The following is a 25,246-nucleotide window of genomic DNA, read 5'->3' as shown; positions in this document are numbered from 1 at the left end:
AGCCATTCCAAGATGGCTTAACCCCAACCTCCCCTCCTGCCCACCTCCCCTTCAATCCCCTTGCCTATTATTTTGGTGGCAAAAAGGTAAGCTGACAATCCAATTGCCCCTTCCTCCAACTCTGACATTTCTCCTCTCCATGCCTCTGCTCTTGCTGTTCCCTCTGAAAGGAATTTCTTCTTTCCTGGATCACTCCTACCCACTTCTTTTAAGTTTCAGACCAAGAGCCTCATCCTGCAGACTGGTGGTGGCCAGGGGGCGGGGAGTTGGGAAGCAACTGCTTAATGCATACAGCGTTTTCTTCTGGAGTAGTAAAAGTTTTGGAACCAGACAGAGACGGTGCTTACACAATACTGTTAATATACTATATGCCACTGAATTGTTCACTTTAAAGTGATTACTTTTACGTTATATGAATCTCACCTCAATTTAAAAAAAAAAAAAAAAAGCTGCAGCAGCAGCTCCCCCTGCAAAAAACCTTCACCAACTCCTCAGCCCCCGATTGGATCAGCACCTTGTACATTCCTCTATCACAGCAGTTATTACTTTATATTATCCATTTATAGAGCTCCCATACAGTATTTTGAGCCTCTTTATCTTCCTCATCTTCTCACCCCCCAGTGCTTATAGCCTAGGCCCTCAAGAAATATTTTTTTTAATAAATAAAAAAAAATAGAGATACCATTTACCTCCCTTGGGGCAAAAGGCTAGGGCAGATGATCTTTTGAAGATCTAGGTTATATAAAAGCCTATGAGAAGGCTTCCCTGGTGGCGCAGTGGTTAAGAATCTGCCTGCCCATGCAGGGGACACGGGTTCAAGCCCTGCTCCGCGAAGATCCCACATGCTGTGGAGCAACTAAGCCCATGCGCCACAACTACTGAGCCTGCGCTCTAGAGCCCGCGAAGCCCACGCACCACAACGAAGAGTAGCCCCTGCTCACCACAATTAGAGAAAAGCCCACTCGCAGCAACAAAGACCCAACACAGCCAAAACCAAAATAAATAAAATAAATTTTCTTAAAAAGCCTATGAGAGCATGTATTAATTGGAAAGAAAAAGATCAGGAAAGACTGCTATTCATCTGGTTATAAAGGATAAAAATGATGACCTCTGGTGAGATTTTTTTCAGTGAGTAATAGTAAGAAATAACATTTATTGAGCTAATTGCAATTATTAACCCCATTTTCCAAATAAGGAAACAAATATATTTAAGTAACTTGCCCAAGGTCATAAAGCTGGTTACTGGGAGCAGCAAGATTCAAGTCCAAGTCATCCAGACTGCAGACCTTGACCCTTTAACACTAACACACTAACCTGTCCCTTCACACTGCTCCAGGCATAGTTTCAAGAGCTATGAACGGACAGTCTTTGGCCCACAGTGTGCCTTTTCTAAGGCTGAGAAAACACTCCATTTTCCACATTTATCTACTTATCCATTGCCATCAATGTTGTTTATATTTCATAACGTTTTTAAAATACATAATGTTAATTTTTTAAAAGAATCCAACAGTCAAAAAAATTGAGGTGAATCATAAAGTAGATCTCCCATTAAAAAGGCCTCTCACATGTCAATCAGCAAGTGTTTATGGGCTATTCCTCATGTACACAGCAGAAAAGATCAGAGTATGCCAGCCTCACTAGAACCACACACACAAAGACTTCCCCACCGTAGACTCATTTTCATGGTACCCCAACTTCTGCACAGGGTAAGTATCTTGTGGATAAGAAAACCATGGAATAACAAAAACCAGCTAGAAGAAAAATTACACATTCACTTTTTTAGTTGAGAAAGCATGATTGTTTTATGTCCTTCCCTACCACCTTTAACAATGCCACAATCTGGTAAGAAAAAAATTAACCAAAAGTCAATGAGATTTTTAAAAATATATTTGTGCATCTGAAAGGGAAAACTTTACTACAGAGGTAATGTCAAGCCTTGACAACATATCAATTAGGTCAATATTAAAAACATATCATTTCCCCCCCACCCCAAAAAGCATATACCCTTTTAGACACACATGTATACACGCACACACACGCGCGCATGCACACACACACACCCCTCTCCAGAGAGTAAACCAACAATTTTTAATTCTATTGGACTCTCAGGACTTACTTTACCCATACATCCTCCATCTAATGCTAAAACCAAGGATGATGGGATAATATACTAGGTGAACATACAAATATACACAACAACAAAAGGCAAAAGGGATACAATATGACAGTATCAATATCAAACAATGTAGAATTCAAGACAAAAGTTATAATGGGACAAATTACAGATTTTTATAATCACTAGTTACACTTTAAAAGAATATAAAGTAGCCAGGAAACTTAACGTATCAATTATCACAAAATTAAATACATAAAGCAAAAACTGTTTGAAATATACAGGTGAGAGGGCAGAAACACAACTATAGTGAAAGACACACTACTCTCAAAGCTACAATAGGCCAAAAACTAGCAAAACTAAAGATATAAAGCTCTTAAAGATCAATATGAACAAGGCATCAACAGAAAAAATGGTCAAATAACACGAATAGACAATTCTTAAAACAAGAAGTGAAAGTGCCAATAAGCATAAAAATATCATCACACTCCCTAGAAATTAAAAACACAGATTTAAGCAAGAAATTTTTTGGTTCATAAATATGCTTTAAATAATAGCATCCACTACTGGAAGGGTGTGTGGAATGCAACAATTTTATACACTGCTGGATGGGACACAAATTGGTTTTGAGATTTACCATAAAAGGCCTTCCTTTTGCCCAAACACCCCACCCCACAATTTTTTTGGTCTTTGGCTTAAGGTACAAATCCCATAGCTTTAATTTTTAAATTATATCAGTTCACAATGGTTAAGGACACGGGTTCCAGAGTCAAGCCACCTGGCTCTCCACTTATTAGCGATAGCAACTTGGGCAAGTCAATTATTTAACTGCCATCTATAAAATGATGGCAATAGTACCCACTTCTTAGGGTTGCTGTGAGGATTATGTGAGTTCATGTAGAGCACTTAGAACAATGCCTGGGACATACATGCTCAAAAAATATTGGCTATTGGCACTTGGACTTCTTATAAGTTATTTCTATTTAAGTAAATTCACTAGCATTTACTGAGTTCTCCTAATGGGACATTTGTAACTGCTCAAGTCATTTCAAATTACTTGTAATTTTAAGTACAAAGTTTCTTAGAATCAAATACAATTCAAAAAGACATACATATCATTACTGTGGCATTAAGGTAATTAAATGCTGACTGAATAACAAAGAGGCACTATGAGATCTTTAAAAATAGCCTAACCTGTGGTTTATAATCTGGTGAATAGAATTACAATTGACTTGTTTTGTTCTTTATCTTCAACTATATTTTGTTTTCTACAATGAGCATGTATGACTTTTATGGGGGAAAAAAAAGATTTTTAAAAACAACAGACAGCCATTTATCCTCATTGGTTCAGTCAGGCATCTCCTCTCTCTCAAGGGCACTTGCCAGTCTGACTCAATTATATAAATACAGTTCATCATATCCCATCCTAGGTCAGAGCTTTAGTCACTCAACTGTATCGGTTCGTGTTTTACACTTCATTTTGGAGACTATACTATGTGAAAATAAATTAGTCCACATCAATAATATTCAGGATTCCTGAGAATAAAAAAAGTCCAACAGACAAAACTTTTTATAACTATAAATAAGTGAGTTTATTCTTGTGTTTTTGTGCTATATTTTTAAACCTGGAAGAGCTATTACTCTAACTATATAAAAGCTATATAAAGTTTTTAATTGTTTTATGATTTAGGAAAAGGCAATATGCATGTATTAGCCTATCATTCTGCTTATAATTTCAGGAAGTACATTTCAACGATCTATTTGTAGGCAAATTGCCTACAGAAATCAATTTGACTTCTCTTACATAGATAAGCTCATGCAGGTGGAAATTTTCAACAATCTGTTATATCCCTTATGTGAGGTTAGACAAATGCTTGCATAATCTGTAACAGGACAGTAAAGGTTTCCATATGATAGAGGTGAAACACAGAATACGTGAGTTATGTTTAAATCTAATATTCTGGGATCTAGATTTCTTCACCAAGCCTACAACCATAAGTTAAACAGGGTTAATGAGAACAAAATTTTGCTGGCTAATTTAGCTAATTCTAGCGGGGAGGGGATAAGAGGGAAAATGAACTTGTTAAGTTATTAACAGGATAATTTCTGAAGATGAAACTTTACTAACTCCAGTCAGAGATCTCTCTAAATGACAGTTTAAACTTGTCAAGGAATTCAAAGTTTTAATTCAAGGTAAAAAACAAAAAGGAAAGAAAAATCTTCCTTTGACTATCCCCCCAAGCTGTCACCCTATAACTCCTTACTTTCACTGAAATTCTTGTCAGTACCTCATCTGCACCATCCCTTACCAAAACACCAAAGTTTGTTTTCAAACCCGATGCTCCCACAATAGGCAATATCATTTCACAGCTCCACACCATTGTGCTCACTTCTCTTTTGCCTGCAGTGCCCTTCAAACTGTCTGTCTGGCCCAGGTTCAAGCTTCTCCTTTCTACCTTTATCCCTGACCCTACCCTACACATCTGTGCTCTCACAGCAATTTATACACACCTATTGATATACTATGGCTCTTAACATACTGTAGTATTGTTATTTTATGTCTAGCTCTCTTAAAATTCATGAAGGCCATGACATGATCTCTCTTATTATAGAAACTTTAGAACATATACAAAATAATATCACAAAAGTAAATACAGTAGTATCATTACCCAACCAGCTACAATAATTATTAACTCACAACTAATCCTATTTCAACTATACCCCCCACTTACTTCTCCCACCCACCCACAGATTATTTTGAAGCAAATTCCAGACTTCACATTATTTCACCTGTAAATACTATACTTTTAAATGTTTCCCTGAAAGACAGACCTCTTTATAAACATAACCCCATTACTACCATTGTCACACTTAAATCTTTTAAAATAATAATTCCATAATATCAACACAAATCCAGTTGGCGTTTACATTTCCTCAATTGTCTTATAAACTTTTATTTTTACAGTTATTTAATCAGGGTCAAATGAAGTCTACCATTGTGATTAGTTAATATGTCTCCTAAATCTCTCTTAATATCTAGATTTCTCCTCCATTTTCTTCTTCTTCTTATAATGTATTTTTGAAAAAACTGGGCCATTTGTTCTAGAGTTTCCCATGATTAGAGTTTTGCTCATTGCATCCCCATGTTTCTCTGTCCTCTGTATTTTCTGTAAAATGGTGGTTAGCTCTAGAGGCCTATCATATTCAGGTTTGGCTTTTTTGGCAAGACTGTTACTTAGTAGAAATGAATATTTCCATCAGGAGATAAATTGTGTCCAACTGCCTTTTTTTTTGAGACATTAGTAGCTACTCATAAATGACTGTCTGGATTCTATATCCATTAATTCATGGGGAGCTGTAAAATTGTGATATACTAATTCTATCGTCCTTTCTTCATCTATTAGCTGGGGTGAAATACCTGTTATAAAAAAGAAACTTCCCCTTATTGAGTATTTGGTTACCCTGAGAAAAAGCCCAAGTTTCATTCTTTCTCTTTATTTTCTGGATCTTAAAAGAACACATCAGTTCTTCATTATGAACTCAAAGATTTATTAAAGAATTCAGTCCAGTGCCATATTATCCTTATTGATGATCAAACAGTCCCCATCACTGGTCGCCTCTTCAAGTTGGCTCCCTCTTGAGTCCTGATCTTTGATAACTTCTTTGCCTTCTAGTGTGACAAAGGATGCCATGCTCATCTTGCACATTTTCTGCTCCCAACTTGGAATTATCCATTTCTTCTTCTTGCACATTTTCTGCTCCCAACTTGGAATTATCCATTAATAATTTCTAATTATTAATTCAGTCTTGAGCCTAGCTCATGTGTGCCATAAATGTTTCCCAAACTAAACAAGGCAACTGCCTTATTTGAAACTAATGATTTTAAACTTGAAAAATGTGTATGATGCACAATAAATAAATGTACAATCATTACTCCACTCTTATTAAAAGAAGTAATTAAAATGCTTAACTACTCATCATTTAAGTTCTTGGACTCATTATGTACTAAAAGACATAACAAAGCAACTCAACCCTTCTGATTTGGTATTATAATAAGGTTCAGCAGTTAAAGTCAGCGTGATGACCTGGGCAAAACTGCTGCTGGGCTGAAATCCACACGTATAAAAAGAGGGCTTCTTTATTGTGATCTTCCTTCAAGAACCACAAGAAATACAACGCAGGGGTAACCCTAGGAAACTGTCTGAATAAAGCTTTAATTAAGGTAAACATTTTTAATTAAAGGTTGGCATCTTTAATGAAAATGAGTAAAAACCGCTCAATTAAGTATCATGAGTTTAAACTAAACATAACTATTTGTGATCTTAATTTTCACATTACCACAAAATCATCAATATAAGAATAACAATAACATCCTTTCAAACACGCCCACATCCCTGAGTGGAAAACACAAATGCTTCATTCTCGAAATCACAACTAAAATCATATTTAATCCTTTATGCTTTCTAAATAATCTCAAACTTCTACTCTTGGTGGAAACCAAAAGAAGTTTTTTAAAGATTTTTCAGTTGTTATATTTGTAACTCTAAATTCTTTTAGAAATACCGAAATTTTCTCAGGGTACTGAGACATTACGAAGATGCTTTAGAACATACTTGGTTGCTGATTTATAAAATTCATTGCCCCATTTTAACAGAAGCCTAAAGAAAGGGCAGCAAAAATAATCACTGAAGAACCTCCCAGGTCAGAGATTACCAGTATAGGTACAATTTAAAGTAGAACCCCCTTCCAAAATGTCTCCTTGCAATACTGCTTTGCAGTTTAATTACTACTCAAATTTCCTAATCTGAACTAGGTGAAAATGAAACAAGCTTATTCTCACTCTACATATAACTGTACACATAACTGACTGAATATATAATTGACTAGATCTGAAATAGCATTTACAGTCATTTTTTTTTTAATTACCACTCTTACTTCTTTTTTTTTTTTTGGCTGCGTTTGGGTCTCCGTTGCTGCGCGTGGGCTTTCTCTAGTTGTGGCGAGTGGGGGCTACTCTTCATTGCAGTGTGCGGGCTTCTCATTGCAGTGGCTTCTCTTGTTGCAGAGCACGGGCTCTAGGCACGCAGGCTTCAGTATGTGCAGTATGCGGGCTCAGTAGTTGCAGCTCACAGGCCCTAGAGCACAGGCTTAGTAGTTGTGGCGCTCGGGCTTAGCTGCTCTGCGGCATGTAGGATTTTCCCGGACCAGGGATCGAACCCGTGACCCCTGCATTGGCAGGAGGATTCTCAACCACTGCGCCACCAAGGAAATCCCTACAGTCATTTAATTATCCCTTTCAGAAACCCGAAGCTCCAATTTAGCAATTAAAAATAAATCTAACAACAAAAATTGTCTTATTTTATGATCAAAAGCTGCAGCTATCTCCAGATTTAGCTAGTAAAGGACTCTCAAATATATTCTATGCACAACTTATAATTGTGAATTATATTTCTTTATATGTGTATAAACACACTCCCATTTAGTGAACTCTAAACTCATTGACATATTTATAACAACGGTACTACTCAGAATATTTGAAATGCCTTATATAACATATAATTATAATTTAGCATGTTAAGCTAATATGCTACATTTCACATATGATAATATCATAAAATATTTACATACCTCAGTCTATTTCTAATGTGTCTCCAGAAAAGCTTAAATAAATACATGAAGAAAACTATTTATGAAATACACATTTTAACATTTTTTTCTCAAAGTTGTACAAATCGTGATCATTTCCCTGATGATTAAATGAATGCTTTAAGATTCAAAATAGGTAGACAAGAGGGGAAAGTGGAAGAGAAAGAAGAAAGATGTATACCTCTTACCTTACACCAGAATAAATTCTATATGGATTAGAGAGTTAAATGTAAAAATGAAACAACAAACAACTAGATGAAACCAGGGAGATTTTTCTCTTTTTTTGCTTAATATTGTAGAGTGGAAAGGCCAAGATATAACATAAACTTAAAAAGTCACAAAATAAAAGGTTGATACATTTAATTGTACAAAAATAACTACACTCTGCATAGCAAAAGCCACCATAAACAAAGTCAAACAACCAATTAAGAAAAAACATTCATATTAAAAAGTATTAAAAAATCCCTCGTGGCGCAGTGGTTAAGAATCTGCCTGCCAACGCAGGGGACACGGGTTCGAGCAATGGTCCTGGAAGATCCCATATGCCGCGGAGCAACTAAGCCTGTGCACAGCTACTGAGCCTGCGCTCTGGAGCCCATGCGCCACAACTACTGAGCTCGCGTGCCACAACTACTGAAGCCCGCGCGCCTAGAGCCTGTACTCTGCAACATGAGAAGCCCACGCACTGCAACAAAGAGTAGCCCCCGCTCACCGCAACTAGAGAAAGCCGGCAAAGACCCAATGCAGCCAAAAATAAATTAATTAATTTAAAAAGATAAAATAAAAGGTTAATTTCCCTGATATAAAGTACATACAAATGAATAGGAAAGAAATCAACAACCAAATAGAAAAATGGAAAGGGTAAACTGTTCACAGAAAAGAACATGGAAGTAGATTTTAAAAATATGAAAAGATACTCAACTTCACCCATAATAAAAGAAATACAAATTCAAACTATCCTGAGATACCGTATTTACCTATCAGGCTGGCAAAACTTAAAAATCTGAGCAAACTTTAAAGAAAAGCATGGGAAGTGATAATTGCTCACAAATTGGGTACATGATGCACAGAGGAAATTTAACAACATTCTTTAAAATTACATATGCACATATCCTTTAACCCACCAATCCCACTTTTAGGAACTGATCCTACAAGTATATACACACACACACACCCACTTGAAATATATACAGGTTTATTCATCATAGCATTTTTTATTATAGCAAAAGATTCGAATGGGGATGCTCTGAAAGGGCCTAAATACTGGAGTTTAAAAAAATATATGGAACAGCGGGTACAATGTGTTACCATTTCTATAAAGGGTGAATACTTGTATTAATATTTCCTTGTATATGCTAAACTCTCTCTGGAGGGATATGCAAGCAATTGATAACACCATTGGCCTCTGAGGAATGGTGGGGGGCAGGCAGAAAAACTGAAGGACACAGGTGGGAGAGGGGCTTTTCGCTGTAAATAATTTTGTTCCTTTTAAATATTAAGCTATGTACTATGTTACCTATTCAAAAGCAAATAAATAAAATTTAAATATTTTTGAAGGCAAAAAGATTTAAAAACAGATGCTCAGTCATAACAATACATACACATGTGACCAAATAGGACATTAGAGATTATGGTTTATAGACTGAAAAGCAGAAGGAATCTATTTCCCTTGTACATGTATTGTACTCTATCAATGCTTGGTTTGGTTTTATTAGTCATCACACTCATTTATTTTCATTTGAATATTTTACAAAATTTATTTGAATATTTAACTAATGCTGAGAGATGTTCACTTTTTCTAAGCAGGTAGATTCTATTTTTTTATATATTTATATTTTTTTTTATTTTTATGCCGTTATTTTAAGAAAAATAACAGAATGCTCAGTGTAACAAATGATGAAGATTTAAGCTCAGAGAGATGCGCTTCATGTGCCAAATATATAAAGTGCAAACTGGCATGCTGATAATACCAATAACAACTAAATACTCTGCATTTCTAGAAGAGAAAACAGGCTAAAATTAAGGTGTACAAACCTAGAAATGGGATGTGAATCCTTGTGCAAACCAAACGGGTGTAATACTGTGAATAATCCTAGAAAAGTGTATCTTTAAAGCTGAAAACAACCTGCACTACAAAGAAGTTGAATCTTTAACTCAACTACCTATAGTGACCTCTGATATCACTAAATGACGTTTCTGCCAATTATTTTATTTTAAAAAATAATGTGAAAGTAATCATTCCTTCTATGGGCTAATTAAACAATTTCATGCTTTATTAAACAATATCAAATCATCAAATATCATGCCCTCTGAAGCTATCCCTTTTTTTTTGTTTTTTTCAGTTGGGAATTAAAGAGCCAAGTTTCGCCACAATTTCCTTTAAGTCCAAGTAAAATCATCCTAGAAGTAGTCAGGTGGGGAGAAAGGCACAGTTCTGAATTCACTCAAAAGCCAAAGCAGATTAATTAGTATTCTCATAAAAAGCATATAATCATTGGGTAAAACCTATGTAAACTTATTAAGGTCCATTTTAATTACTCCAAATGGGCAACCAGGCATTTTGAGCATTACATCTCGTTTACGTTTCTGACTCTTCCAAGACTTTTAAAGTAACGTTTATTCTAATAATACAGAATGTTGGTGATATGGCCAACTCTTCTAACTTGCCAAATTATCTAAATCCCAACATCTGCAGTCAGGCTGTTTCTCAAGATTTCTGTTCTCCTGCCAACTTAAGAGAGGCCCTGAGAACTTCTTAGCGTGCACACTGAGGCCGGGCTGCAGATCTGCGCCGAATGGAGGTCTACATGGGTCTGTCCCACAGGTGAGACTTACACGGTCCCACAGGACAACCACCTTCACTTCCAGGGTCACCACCCATTGGGGGCGTTGTCTTTACAACTACGCTCGATTCCATCTGCCTCACTCAGAAATCAAACTTTCCCAGGGACCTCGCGACAGCGTCCAGAACACGACTTCCACCCAGCCCGGCAGCGCTCACCCACGGAAGGTCCGGAGTCCGGGCGGGGCGGCGCCAGGTCCACTGCCCTGCCCACCTGGACTGCGGGGCGCCAAGCCCCCGCCCGGCCCGCAGCTCCGGGGACAGAGGGGCGCCCGCCTGGGCCCCGTGGAATCGCGCCGGGTCAGAGCGCGCGTGGGATACGGCGGCCAGCCCGGGAGAAGGGAGGGGCTGGGGTCGCCGGGGAAGGGCCGGGGTGGGGGACAACCCTGAAAACCGAATTGAGGAGGAGGGTGCGATACAATCCCGAAGGCCAGGAGCTGGGAGACCCCGGGATGAGGGGCGGGAAAGGGATCCGTCGAGGCCCGGGGGCGGCGGTGGGCAGGGTCCCCAGGGTCTCCGGGCCGACGCGGAGCCCTGGCCAGAAGAGGGAGGAGGAGTCGCCGGGGACGACCCAGCGGGACGCTCTGAGGCAAAGCCGAGCAGAGGAGGACTCCGCGGCTCGCGGGAGGGCAGCTCCGGGAGTCCGGGGCGCCCACGGGCCGCGGGACTCACCGCGCTGGCAGCAGCGGCGGCGCCGGACGACGCGGGGCCGGACGCGTCCTGCCTCCTCAGGCGGGACTTGAGGCTCTTCATGGCCAAGTCGTGGCAGTCCCTCTCCCGCTGAGCGCGGCGTGTCTGATCCGCGCGCGAACCTTAGAGTCTGAGGGCTGCAAGCGCGCAGAGGAGGCGGCAGCGCTGGCAGTCCGGGCCCCACCTGCCTGCCACCTGGGGGCCCCCGGCGGCTGTCGGCCCCTGGCAGCGGTCGGCCCAGGGCCTGCGGCGCGGCTCCCCTCCCACAGCCAATCCGCCTGCGACCCTGGCGGGGCTGGGGCCGGCCCCTACCAATAGGAATCCGGGAAGGGGGAGGGACTTCCCTTTCAAACTTAATAACACCCTTCCTCTCCCTGCTGGAGAAAAAGTTTGGAACTTCTGACGGGGGAGTGGCAGAGGTGGGCGGCCAGCGGTCTGGAGAGACGCAAGAGGCAGGCTCCAGACCATCGGCGCCCGCCTACCTGGGTGATGGAGCCTCAGGTCTAGAGAGAGCATGGGGTCCAGCCTACACCAGCTCTCATCTTCCCGGACTCCCTTCCTCTTCCCACCCACGTGCTCTTTCCCAAGTAGAGTTCCCTTCCTTCCGTCTGATCCCAGAAAGCACTCCTTGTCACCCGCACACACAACGGCTTTCAAGAGCAACTTCCCTTACATCTGAGGATGTTTTACTACACAGATCCCAGTATCTGGGAACAACCACGCACATCAGAAACTACAGAAAAAAAAACAGCTTCTAAAGAATAACGTGCTGGTTGTACAGAAACACAAATAGTTAAGAACAGACTTTAAAAGATGTTATAGAAAAATCAAAGCACATGTCAGGTGCTCAATAATTATTTGTGGAGTCCATAAACCACTGCTTTGGAGGGAAAGAGATGGAAAATGGAGGGGGAGAGCTTTAATTTAAAAATGGCCAAAGTGATATAAAAAGCTGTAAAAGAAAAAAATATTGTCCTTTCTTCAAAAAAATTTTTTGTTTCCTGTAGAAACACATTACTGGTAAAAGTATACAGTGAAATTAATTCATCCTACCCAGAAATCTGGATTATTGAGAATTATTTAAGGGAAGGATGGGTAAACAGGCAAGTGAGCAACACCCAATAATTTGTTGTTACAGTGACATCTTCAAAAGTCTTCCTTGGAGTCAGTTTTTCCAAGCAAAATGTTTATTCTAGCATTCACCAATATGAAAAGACAAACAATCCACATTTCTGACTAGCAAAGTACTCTCTTTGTCTGAAAGGTCAGTTGCTTCTTTGAGTTTCCTTAGAATAACTCAAGGTTTTATTCAAATAGTGTAAGAAAGTTTTCAGAACTCTTTTAGAGAGACAGTATTTAAAGACCGTGTTAACCCTTAACAAAATAGTAAGTAACAATGAACTACTTGAGAAAATTAATAAATTTTCTCTTGATTAGTTCTATGGAAGGAAATTTTCTTTGACTCCTCCTCCTTCCTCAAGATCCACAGCCATTCAGTTTTGTTGGCTCTTCATAGTATCTGTAGATGGCTAGTTCCTCTGTCCTCAGCTGCCACTGCAGATCCAAAATTATCTCATACCTGGATATTATAGAAGCTTTCCAATCAGTCACCCGATCTCTAGTCTCACCTCTCCTGTCACTAATAAACTACCAACCATCATCAAAAAATCTTACAAAATATTCCTCCCTTGCTCAAAAACCTTCAGCAGCTAATGAATAAAATTTACCTCCTTTACTTGGCATTTAAGGCTCAACAACATGAACCCAACCCTGTTCTCCAGTTGACACTCCAAGCAAATAACTCTTCAGCCCATTCCTCAAACATGTGTCTTACCTTTTAATTTCCATACCTTTATGCATGTTGATCCCTCCTCCAGTAATTTTCTCTCTGTCTACATTCATCTAACAAAATCTTACTCCCCCCAAGAATGATGGAAGAGAGCACAAAGGGAGCTTCTAGAGTATTGTACTATTCTCAAAGGGAGTTTCTAGAGTATTGCACTATTCTATCTGATTATACAACTAGTGTGCTGGTTACATAACTAATGTGTTCAGTTTGTGAAAATTCAGTTAGCCTGTAGTCTTTATGATATGTACACTTTTTTTTTTTTTTTGCGGTACACGGGCCTCTCACTGTTGTGGCCTCTCCCGTTGTGAAGCACAGGCTCCAGACGCGCAGGCTCAGTGGCCATGGCTCACGGGCCCAGCCGCTCCGCGGCATGTGGGATCTTCCCGGACCAGGGCACAAACCTGTGTCCCCTGCATCGGCAGGCGGACTCTCAACCACTGCGCCACCAGGGAAGCCCCGATATGTACACTTTTGTGTGTGTTATACTTTAATAAATTTTTTTTAAAATCATACATCCATTCCAAGTGCCCACCTCTCTAGTAGAGCCTTCTCTGATCACTCAACTGAAAGTGATCTCTCCATCCTCAGAATGATTACCCTGAACCTCTCAGATGATACTAATACATATGTTCTGAACAAGCATCATTTCACTACTAGACTTCAAACTTCTTAAAACTAGGGAATAACTGATATATGTTTGAATTCCCTAGAGTGATCAGCATATACTAGGTGCTCAATAAATATTTCTGAATAGATTGATGCATTCTTTTTGGTTATTAGAGTGAATTATAGTTTGTTGTGTGTATTCATGTAACACAGGATTGGTACTTTCCCTGTGGTGAATACTGGGTATCTCCTGTAGCATCTAAGTTCTCATAGTCCTGGCCTCTTTTCAGTTGTTACTGGATAAAGCAAAGGAAGCAGACAGAGCCACAGTACAGCTTGCATCAGTTTCCAAAAATGTTTGGGCAAGTTATTTTTATGAACTGTCTGCACAATGTCCCCATGGTGTCTTGTGTTCAGTGGCCTTTGTGGATTTTTCCAGGCTAGAAACTTGATAGCTGATGTCTGCTTATTCCCATTTGAGAGCTGCTAAGTAAATAGCACTGGTTTTTATGTGCAGTACATCTTTTTTATATTGATCTGGAAGCTCCCCACATGAAGTAAAGTCACTATTATTAGCAGTCAGCCAGACAGGTTTTGTTTTTTAACTATTACCACTATTATTTATTTTTATCTTCCCTTCAGAGCAAAAGGCACTTATCAAATCTGGAAGGAATTTATTTGGTACCATGCTGAATCTATATGATTTTTTTTTTTAGTTTTGCTTCTTGTGTTTTATAAGATATGAAACCCAGAAGGGAAATGCATCTTTAAAAATTATTTTAATAGGTTACACATGCACAATGTAAAGATTCTCAAATAATACAGAAGGGGAAAAGTGAGTCTCCTCACCGCCTCTATTCTTTGTCCCTGGCTGTCAAGGAACTTGTGTTCTAGACTGGGGGACAAAGCTAACAGACACCGCTTAACTGGAGAGCAGCTACTTACTGAGCTGTATGGTAGATAGCAGATGTGGGTGGTATTCAGGGAAGGAAAGATCAGGAAATTAGTCTGCATGAAGGGAGGGTACCCAAGGTTGGGAGGAGCTTCAGTGAGTGCACTGAGAAGGGACACCAAGATGACAAAGGATTCCCCAGGGGCCAGCCATAGCAGATAAGAAAGCACCGTTGGGAGCTGCTCACCGATAATGATGTGATGATAATGGCAACAGGACGACAAAGACAAGATGAATTAGACACACAGAATCAAAAATTTACACTTAAAACGTTCCCCTTTCAAGCAGGAAGATCTCCTTCAGACAATCTTCAGTTATGAATTTTATATCCAACGACTTCCCTCTTCATTTTCAGAGCTTCCTGCCAGTCCTGGTAGCCCCAGGGAACCCAGCCAACAAAGTCAGTCAGTAATTCCATGGAGGATCCCAGAACATCAGTCATTCTCTGCCAGCCCAGATACCAAAGCAGATAGGTGGCAGAACCACATGTGGCCACGGGGTCCTGAGGAAAGACACCTCCACCTACAACTCATATGGCAGCCCCAGGAATGAAAGACCTGAGGCTGTTCTCACACCTTCTTCTGTTGCCACAGTCAAAACTAAAACACAATGCATAAGAGAGCTTTAAAAAAAATAAATAGGTGATCTTTGGCACTAATTTTAAAACCATCTGTATTTCTAGTAAGCTCTCCAATGACTACATCCTGGAAAACTAGGGTGGGAGGAAGAAAAGTGGGAAGAAGAGATAGCTGCTTCCCTCTTACAGAAACTTCTTTAATCTCCCCCGCTGACGGTTGTTTTGTGCTCTGCTATAAGCAATCTTGAGCCTACCAATTACCTCCTGAAGATGGCTGCTTTCCGTCTAACTCTCTGTCCTCCTTGGCATTTACAGACTGTCATTCACCTATGACACATCAAGTGTGTCATTAGCTTCAGTACTGAAAGAGGGAGAAGAAAAGCAGGGAGGGGCATGGTCAGGAACAAAACCAGATTTCCCTGACATAATTGAGCTTACACCTAAAAGCTGCCGAGATACCCACAATTATTTCTCTGAATTCAGTTTTAATGTCAGAGAATCCAACCCATTTCATTTCGTGAAAATTAACCTTTGTTATCAAGTCTTGATTACACAAAGTTCCAGAAATACCGTTGGCCTCACTTGAGATTGACGGCCCTCAGTGCTCATGGCAGAAGCTCTTGATTGCTCCTTTTATAACAGGCTGCTCATCCTGGAACCCAGATAAACACATAGCATTTGGTTCAGGAATCAGTAACCATCTGACTTCCATAATGAACTTTCCTGGATTCCAGATCTTGGATTTTTCTTATCTTGGCCAGCACACCAGGATATGCACAAACAATGAGTCAAAAGACTTGCAAGCCTTCAGCACTGTCGAAGTGGAATAGAAAAGTTTCTTGCTTTTGAATTGAAAATATGGCAAATAAAGACAATCTCTATGGATTTTAAATGATAGTTTATGTGTCCTCCTTATAATTTTTCCCTTCCAAATCTCCAGGGGTCTTTTAAAATTCTGGCAAGGTATTATTAATACTCCTGAATAATTGCTAGTAAATTATGTGACTGGTATACCTTCAGTTACTCCATACCGATCTTTGCTACTCATCCTAATGAAAGGACATTCCAAACAGAATACGTCAAGGTAAATCTCACTTTCAAATATGCTTGGTAAATGCCCCAAACTTTATGATACATATTTAACAGTGATCTTACAGTAGCTTAAATTAAAATTATCATTGACTATAGTGGTTTAAGTTATGTTGAAAAGAAGGTCATAGGCAAAATATTGGATAAATAGATGTTCTAATAAAGTTATATGTAAACACAGCTTATTATGTACATTAGATATTATATTATTATATTTTACATCATACAAGATTATATTATATTATTATTTATAAGTACTATTTATACGTATTACTTGTAAGTACTATGGAATTGTTTCATAAAATATCTTCACAAATTAATTAATCACAAATTAATAAATCTTTATGTAAGTCCTAACTTTCATATAAAAAAAAATTGAACCCACATTAGTGTGGGTAAACTTGTATTTCAACAGATTAATCTTAAAAATCAATGTCGGGCTTCCCTTGTGGTGCAGTGGTTGAGAGTCCGCCTGCCGATGCAGGGGACGCGGGTTCGTGCCCCGGTCCGGGAATATCCCACATGCCGCGGAGCAGCTAGGCCCATGAGCCATGGCCACTGAGCCTGCGCGTCCAGAGCCTGTGCTCCGCAACGGGAGAGGCCACAACAGTGAGAGGCCTGCGTACAGCAAAAAAAAAAAAAAAAGTCATGGAGGATTTCTGTATGTATGTATGTATGTATACTTGGATTTGGTTACCAAAAGACTCAGACTTTTGCTTCCTGGATGAGAATAGCTTGCAAAAAATTTTCCTCTATGCCCCTTCTTCAAAATTATTTGTACCAGTGTTTAAATTATTATCAAAAATTAAAATTTATTTTTGTATCAAATTTCTCAGTAATACTTAATTACAATGCTTATTTGAGAGAAAATTTTAAATTAAGGTACAATTCTTGTATGCAGTGGCATTATTCCACATTGCATATAAGCCATGAGGGCTGTTTTAAAAGCATACTTTAACTATTCAAAGAGATTTGTCCCCTATGATGTCCTCATGAATTAGCCATGTATATATTCTTTACACCATCAACATCGATTTAGTACAAGCATCAAAACATTCAATAATAATGGATTGATGTATGCTTTCCCTATTGCTATTTTATGAATGCTATTGCTACTAGCAAAATATATAAAATAACTAATCAATTAAAATACCAACACATTCTGGACTTCAAAAGAGTTACATTTTAATTTTGTCATACTGGGGAGAAGCATTACCTGTTACGCTCCAATAAACTTCAGAACCATCCCCAGACCTAAACAACAATTAAGAACAGCTCCTTTGAACCTTAGGAGGGTGTGGTTCATGAATTAGTCTAAGATCAAGGCATAGCATTTTAAGCCTAAACTAAAAGGCATCTTTCTTCCACTCCTGTGACAGGAAGAGAATAACAAACTCTCAAGATGCAGCAGCTTTTCAGCTCATAACTCTGAAGTGACACTTGTCAAGTCAACAAATACAAATAAGCCTGACAACCCAGAGGGTTGGGCCCTGATTAGCCAAGTAAGTCCTAATTAAAGTAACCTTAGGGAATCCACAAATATGAATCACAGCAAACCCCTAACAACAACAAAGCTCACACTACCACCTGAACCCTTATGGCCAGAAAGCTCCCATCCAATATCACATTGCTCCAAGTCAACACTAGATGTCAACCCTTTCAATGTTTTCATTTAAATCATACTTCTCTCCAAAAAAAAAACGGAGGTGACATAACAAATCTCACTACCATACTTCCCATAACAAAAGTAGGAAATAAACCAGAGGAAGGGACTGTTAGAACAACCACTATTGCTGTCCTGGGTTTGAAATTTGGCTTTCCACTTCCTAACAGCCAGGGCAAATCAAAAATGGAAACCATTAGTGACAGCTCTAATATGGGGAAAGGAAGAGGCACAGCAGGTTCTCCACAGAAGTTTTCCTGATGCTGCATTCTAGAATACATTTCTCATACGGGTGTGGCATTACATACAGGACAGTGAGCAGTGTAGCAGTCAATTTCTCACCTACATTTACCCTTGTAGTATTTAGAAATACCTTGTTCAGTGTCCAGAATGGTCATGCATTCACTCAGCAATTGTTGGTCAGTCACAGGTGATGTGTGAGGCAGTGCAGGGGAAACAAGGGAACAAGGTAGATGAGGGGCTTTGCTGTCATGGAGCTTAATTCTCACAAGCATGGTGGAAGGGAGGAGAAAATGTAAACACACAAATAAGTGACCAAGATAAATTCAAATAGTGGTATGTGAGGAAAACAGAAAGAGTCACGTGTTAGAGAACAAGAGAGGAGAGGCTACTGTAGAATGGGTGGTCAAGGAAGGCCTCTTGGAGAAGTGACTTTGAACTCAAGTCTGGAGGACTGAAGGGAGCCTTCCAAGTGTCTATGTGGAGGCAGAACACTACAGGCAGAGGAAACAGCAAATGCACAGGCCCTAAGTGGAGGTCCAACTTAGCAAGTTGAAGGAGCACATTGAAGACCAGCCTCACTGCAGCGTAAGGGGGGAAGTATAGGAGCAAGATGAGTTTGGAGAGGCAGGCTGGGGCCAACACAGCCCTGTGGGTCAAAGTAAGGATTTTGGATTGTTTTCTAACAGGAAGCTAGTTAAGGTTCTAATAGGAAGCTAATTAAGCAGGGGATGTTGGGATCTTATTTATATACCCCAAAGATCTTTCTGTTTCTGCAGAAAAAACTGATCATAAATGACCAAGAGGGAAAGCAGAAGGGTATGAAGAGGATTGGGTTATAGTCTAGGGATAGAACTGACTTGCTAGTAGATTGGATACAGAGAGGATAATACCTTAGACAACTAGGTGGATCGTGGTGCCATTGACTGAGTGGGAATGACTACAGGAGCTGTGTTTCAAAGGGGAAGTTAAGAGTTTTATTTTGGTCGTGCTGGTTTGAACTTCCCACTGGGTGTCCAAGTGGGGATATATCAAGTAGACAGCCTAAACAGCAACAGTGAAACTCATTGGAGAGGTGGGGCTGGAGACACAGATTTGGGAATCAAGGGCAAAGAAATAGACTTTAAGGCCATGGGACCAGATGAGCTCTGTTATGGAAGAGGGCCAAAGGCCAAGACATGGATACTGCAACATTTAGAAAACAAGCAGAGGAGAAGGCAAGGAGGAGGAGACTAAGAAGGAATGGCTAGAGAGCAGGCAGAAAACCAGAGGGTGGTGATGCAGCAGCCAAGAGAGGATGGTTTTTCAAAGTTCAGCCTTGCCAAGTAGCGCTGAAAGTTGGAGAAGCATGAAGACAGATGAGAGACCATTGGGTTTGGCGTCATGGACGGTACTAGTAGCCTTGACAAACAGTTTCCGTCAGTTTGGGCTAAAGTAGGTTAGAGACAGAATGGAAGGTAATGGGGTGGAGACTATAATCAATGTGGTGTGAAGGGGAGCAGAGAAATGGGGATAGTAGCTGGAGGGTGACAAGAGGTCAGCAGAAGTTTTTTTAAGGTGGGAGCTACTAAAACATTTTTGTAAGCTGGGAGGAGAAGGATCCAGTAGAGGGGGAAGGACGGACGAAACAGAGAATGGGGATATTCGTACAGATTAAGTTCCTTGAGAAGGTGAAAAAGGGGTCTGATTCCTCACATAGAAGCTTGAATCCATCGTCTGTAGTAACAGGAAGGAAGGCAGAAAATACAGGTACAGATATGTATAGGTTGGTATATTTAGCAGAAAGAAAAGAAGAAGGTCTCAACTGGGTTGCTTCTCTTTTCTCATAGATCATGATCATCAGTTAAAGGAAAGATGGGCAGTGAAGAAACAGAGCTTTCGGAAGTTTCAGGAGAAAGGAGAAAGTATGAAATAGCCAATAACTTTCAGTCTTACAACTCCAAAATATCAACTTGATCTTCCTGATCTAAGAGATCCTCAATGCTATTCTGGGAGTATGAAGATAAATACTCAACTAATCTCTTTCTACCAGCAAAGGGATCCACTCAGACAGGGACCACCAATATCTAAACCACCAAGCAGCAAATATTGGTTAATTTGCGTTCCTGAGCTGTATAGGGATTGGTCAAAATATTTGTCACCAAAATACCACATCTTACCTTATTGTGTGTATGTACCTCACAGCACAAAATGCTACTACTACTGTTACTACATGATAACTAAAATTTATTGAGATACTACCATGTACCAAGCACTGTGCTAAGTTCTTTACATGTGTTATTTCTTTAATACTCCCAACAACGAAGCGAGCAGCATGTACTATTATTATCTCAGTTTTATAAGTGATAAATCTGAAGTTTACAAAGGCTAAATTATATCAGTATGAGAGACCATGAAGTTGTCCAGGAGATGGGAAGGACAGAGAGTCAGCAATTGTTAATCATGCCATGTAATTACAAAAGTAGTTTGTAAATAAATGTAAAACCAAATCCTAATCAGTTATTCATGCTTGTTAATAATTTGCCCATAGAGAAAAAAAAATCTATAAAACCAAAACTGAAATCAAAGACCTATAACTGTAGATGGATAGGTTTCACTATAGAAAGTCACAATACTTCAGAAAGTCCAACACTGAAAAATGGGAATTTAGAAACCCCTGTTGACTCAGCAAAGTCTGTCAAAGAGACTGAAAGACTGAACCAGTGGTGTAATATTGGTAATTTAACAGCTGGCATCGTTTTCTGGTGGGGGGAATCCTGGTTGGCAGTGATTGCCAGTCTCCATGGTATAAATACTCCCACCTCGGAGTGCAAGCTAGCATGGAGTTCAACCAGCTCGTAAAAATCCCTTAAAATTTACAAATCAGCTGTTATAGGTTAGCTCCAGCACATCACTGGAAAAAAACTAGTAAGAGCCCTTCTGGCACCACCAGACCTCATGCTTCCTTGGGTATATCTAGCAACGATAACTTTGAGATCTCAGAATTTCAATTGGCCTGACATTATAGGCCCTCTCCTATGGGCCAAATGAATGAATTAAAAAGAAAACTCTAGCCATGAAGAATACTGATTCTAATGTATTTTTGATATTATGGTTAGGAATGGGTGCAAGAGACCATCTTGTTCCAGTGTTTGTCTTTTGTTCATATTTTCTCTCTTTTTTCCAAAATATTGAAATAATGAAGTGAATAAGATATAATCACATATAGAGATTCAGAGTGGTCACTTCCTGTGTTTCAACATCCCTGTGTAATTCCAGGCCTATGTTCTTAAAGCAGTAGTTATACGGCTTCCTCAAGTAAGTGCTGAGAAGTTGGTGTTGACTTACTAGATAATGTGACTGAGTTTTCTATATGAAAACAATTCACACAGAGAGATTTAGCTTAATATCACCTTAAACAAAGGATTCATTGACCTTCTAGTTTCAGTTTTAAGACTATGAATATTCACCAGAGTGGTGCATTTATAAAGTCATGGGTGATTGTTATGTGAACTTTCAAAAGTATGTCTTCCCAGTTTCATTCCTGGTTCATGTCAGAACAAGTATGGTTTACAGTCCAGGGCTGAAACAGGACTCTAGGGTGGAATCAAGTTTTCTTTCAGACATGTTCCCCAGATTTTTATTTTTTTTTGCCAATGTTCCTGATATTGTAGGAGCACTGCATTCTCTTGTCCACTTTAAACAAAAATCTAGTCAACGCTGTCCAAAATTGAGATGCTAAATACATATTTCAAAAAACAATTGAAATAGCAAACAGCATCATTAAAAACAGGAAAAATTAAGCAACATGAGAGTTTGTGATTGAGAAAATTAATTAATTCAATACTACCTTTTTTTAAAGATTTTTTTGATGTGGTCTATTGTTTTTTTATAAATTTATTTATTTGGCTGCATTGGGTCTTCATTGCTGCGCGCGGACTTTCTCTAGCTGTGGGGAGCAGGGGCTACACTTTGTCACAGAGCACGGGCTTTTCACTGCGGTGGCTTTTCTTTGCGGAGCTTGGGCTCTAGGTGCGTGGGCTTCAGTAGTTGTGGCTCACAGGCTTAGCTGCTCCGCGGCATGTGGGATCTTCCTGGACCAGGGCTCGAACCCGTGTCCCCTGCATTGGAGGTGGATTCTTAACCACTGCACCACCAGGGAAGTCCCTGATGTGGACCATTTTTAAATTCTTTATTGAATTTGTTACAATATCACTTCTGTTTTATGTTTTGGTTTTTTGGCTGCGAGTCACATGGGATCTTATCTCCCTGACCAGGGATCGAAACTGCACCCCTGCATTTGGAAGGTGAAGTCTTAACCACTGGACTGCCACGGAAGTCCCTTATTGAGTACCTTTCAAGTGCCAGGCATTGTTCAGACTCCTTGAGATTAATCATTGTTCCTGAAGGACAAAGAACCAAAAGTGAGAAGTGCCCACGCGGCTGGAACAGAATGAAAAAGGGCAAGAGATGGATATGAACTGAGAGATGTAAGGTGGAGTGGAAAGCTACATCATGTACTTCCCAGTAGGATATTATAAGGGCTCCAGACTTTTCTCTGAGGGACATGGGAAACCACATCGGGGCTTTGCAGTAATCCAAGTGAGAGGCAGTAGTGACCAGACCAGGGTAGTAGCAGTAGAGAAGTGATCAGATTCTGGATATACTTTGAAGATTAAGCTGATAAAAATTTCTGATGAATTGATAGGAAAGACGAGAGAGCCAATTAGGAATTGGAGCAACTAGAAGTTGTCATCACTGAGGTGAGGAAGGCTGTGGGTGGACAAGGTTGTGGGAGTAGAGTGGGGTGAAAGCCAGGAGGTGGATTTTAAGAGATTTAAGAGATTTTGGAGAAAGAATTAATAGCCTTTGATGACTGAGTTGGATGTAGTGGGTGGAAAGTTAATGATGACTTCCTGGTTTTTAACTTGCACACCCGGGTGAAATAATGTTACATTTTATTGAAAGGGCACAGCAGGAGCAGCAACAAGTTTGTGAGGTAAGACAGTTTGCTCAGCTTGGGATTTGTTGAGCTAGAGTTGCCTATACTGCATCCTTATCTAGTAGCAGGGAGGCTATTCGGGTCTGGAGCTAAAGATAAAATCTCAGATGTTGTCAGCAAATATAAATGGTAATTTGAGTCACAGGAATAGATAAGAAGGCCCAGGAAGGGTGTAGAGTAAGCCAAGCCTAGGACAGAGCCTAAGGAATGGCAGCTTTTAGAGGATGGATGGAGAAACCTAGGCCAGCAAACTCTAGGGTCACAGAGGCCAAATGTCAGTAAATATTAAGTGCAAGTGATATAGACAGAAGCCAATAGCCACTTTCCTTCTGACATCCTCACACAGAGCACAGCTTGTCGAACACTCAGAACACTTCTGAGCCACACCTCTGCCCAATCTTCACTCAGGAGAGAGCAAATAAACCTGAGGGGCTGGACACAGCAAGGCTGTGTTTGCACCGTTGATCACAATTATTTGGGGCATTTATTTGCTTTTATATCTTGGTGTTTCAATGAAACAAGGTGCAGAGAAGTTGATTATTATAGCAGTAAATCCTCTGTACTAGCAAATGCTCAACCCACTGATATGAGAACGATGGGTTTAGCTACATGATGGGGAAGGTCTGTATAATGATGTTTCCACAAAGAGCTCACATGCGATCCAGTGACTCTTAGAGGTCCTGCATGCTGATCTCCATGGCGTCTGTACTACATGCATGACATATCTGTTGGCAACCGAATGGCTCAGTTCAAAGCTGAGGCTAGCAAATTTGGGGTCGAGGGATCGTTAGTCTGTTTCTCATCTGTAGCCACATCTTGGACTATTCCCTTTGCACTTAATGTACAACTTCTGCCCATGGTTCAACATTCTTCTCAAATCTGGCTGCCATCACAAATCCTTCCTTCCTTGACCGTTTCAGCCTATGGATCTTTTTCCTTCCTATGAACTTTTATCACAGTTTCTTTGTTCATCTGGTTCTTGATGATATCTGGTTTGAGATTAACTTTACTCTTGATCTTATTTCACCTCTGAGTTATTTGCTGTCATTAGGAAGAATATGGAAGGCCTTGACATCTTCTATTCATTCCCCTGGAAGCTCACATCCACCTCTGTCCTTGGCATGGGTAATAACTAATTACCCATTATATATATAATATAGACATATATCTAATCATATATAAACATGATTGTGTCATGTTTATAGTGTTAAGGTCAAAAGTCATCCTACTCAGGACCAGTTACAGTCTGAAGCAATTCGTTAATTATTGAGGAAGGCATAGAAAAATAAGCTAAGATCATGTCTAGGCCAGGTACAGTACAACGGTTTCATTTATTTCTTACATTTTAATGTAAAATTCAACAAATCAAAGAATCGCACATTACATAATGATGATGCGCCAGTTATTGAGTTATTGCTTCTCATCTCCAAATCTACCCTTCATTGCCCAGCAAACCAGACGCTGTAAACATTTCTCTTTACCTGATGGCATGATGTTAAGCTTTGTCAGTAGAGGGTTCTGGAGGGATACTGCTAAAAAGCAGAAGAAAGGGACTTCCTTCCCTGGTTCGGATGTGCTTTCTTTTCTTCTTACTCTTGTGGCTTTCCTGTAGCAGAGGAAGAGGGGCAGGGTTGGTGGAGGCATACTCACCTCAAGCCAGTTTCCGTGGCACCCTACAGGCACTTCTGTGGAGTTCCACCAGCACCTTAGCTGACTTTCCAGTGAGACCAGCAGCACTCCTATGGGCAGCTCCTCAACAAGTTTTTCAAGTGCTGCCAAGCCCCAGCCTGTAATACCTCAATGAATTTCTGTGCCATTCACTGGGTTACAGCTATAAGGCTTCATCTCAGCCTTGGGAGTGGGGACTCTCCAAATTTGTCCCTTCCTTGGGTACTCTGCCTCAGCCCTGGAGTAGGTCCTAGGCCGCTCCCTGTATCTGCTGTTCCAGTATTCTTCAAAGTTTGCTCTACCCCTGAGTTGCTAGTTCTCTGTTATGAG

At 40.0% G+C, this 25,246-nt stretch overlaps 1 protein-coding gene across 5 annotated transcripts in view; it reads right to left on the bottom strand.

Moving 5' to 3' along the window:
• UACA (uveal autoantigen with coiled-coil domains and ankyrin repeats) overlaps positions 1-25,246 on the bottom strand; it is a 98,791-nt gene extending 73,545 nt beyond the window's left edge. Inside the window, exons 1-2 of one of the 5 annotated variants that reach the window (XM_089907046.1) lie at positions 25,045-25,246; positions 24,730-24,854 (exon numbers count right to left, since the gene is read on the bottom strand). Coding sequence is in view for 3 of the 5 variants with exons in the window: in XM_089907044.1 (XP_089763170.1) it covers positions 11,274-11,354 (81 nt within the window). In the remaining 2 variants the exon portion in view is untranslated. Of the gene's footprint in view, positions 1-11,273; positions 11,623-24,729; positions 24,960-25,044 lie in introns of those variants that run through there. The other 4 variants (XM_089907045.1, XM_089907044.1, XM_089907042.1 and 1 more) reach the window with 4 other exon arrangements.

The sequence above is a fragment of the Delphinapterus leucas genome, chromosome 2, assembly GCF_059928025.1.
Source record: "Delphinapterus leucas isolate spDelLeu-1000000601 "Yukka" chromosome 2, BTC_Dleu_Yukka2, whole genome shotgun sequence".
Classification (NCBI taxonomy): Eukaryota; Metazoa; Chordata; class Mammalia; order Artiodactyla; family Monodontidae; genus Delphinapterus; species Delphinapterus leucas.
Note: the sequence above shows the minus strand (reverse complement) of the source record. Positions and strands in the feature narration are given on the sequence as shown.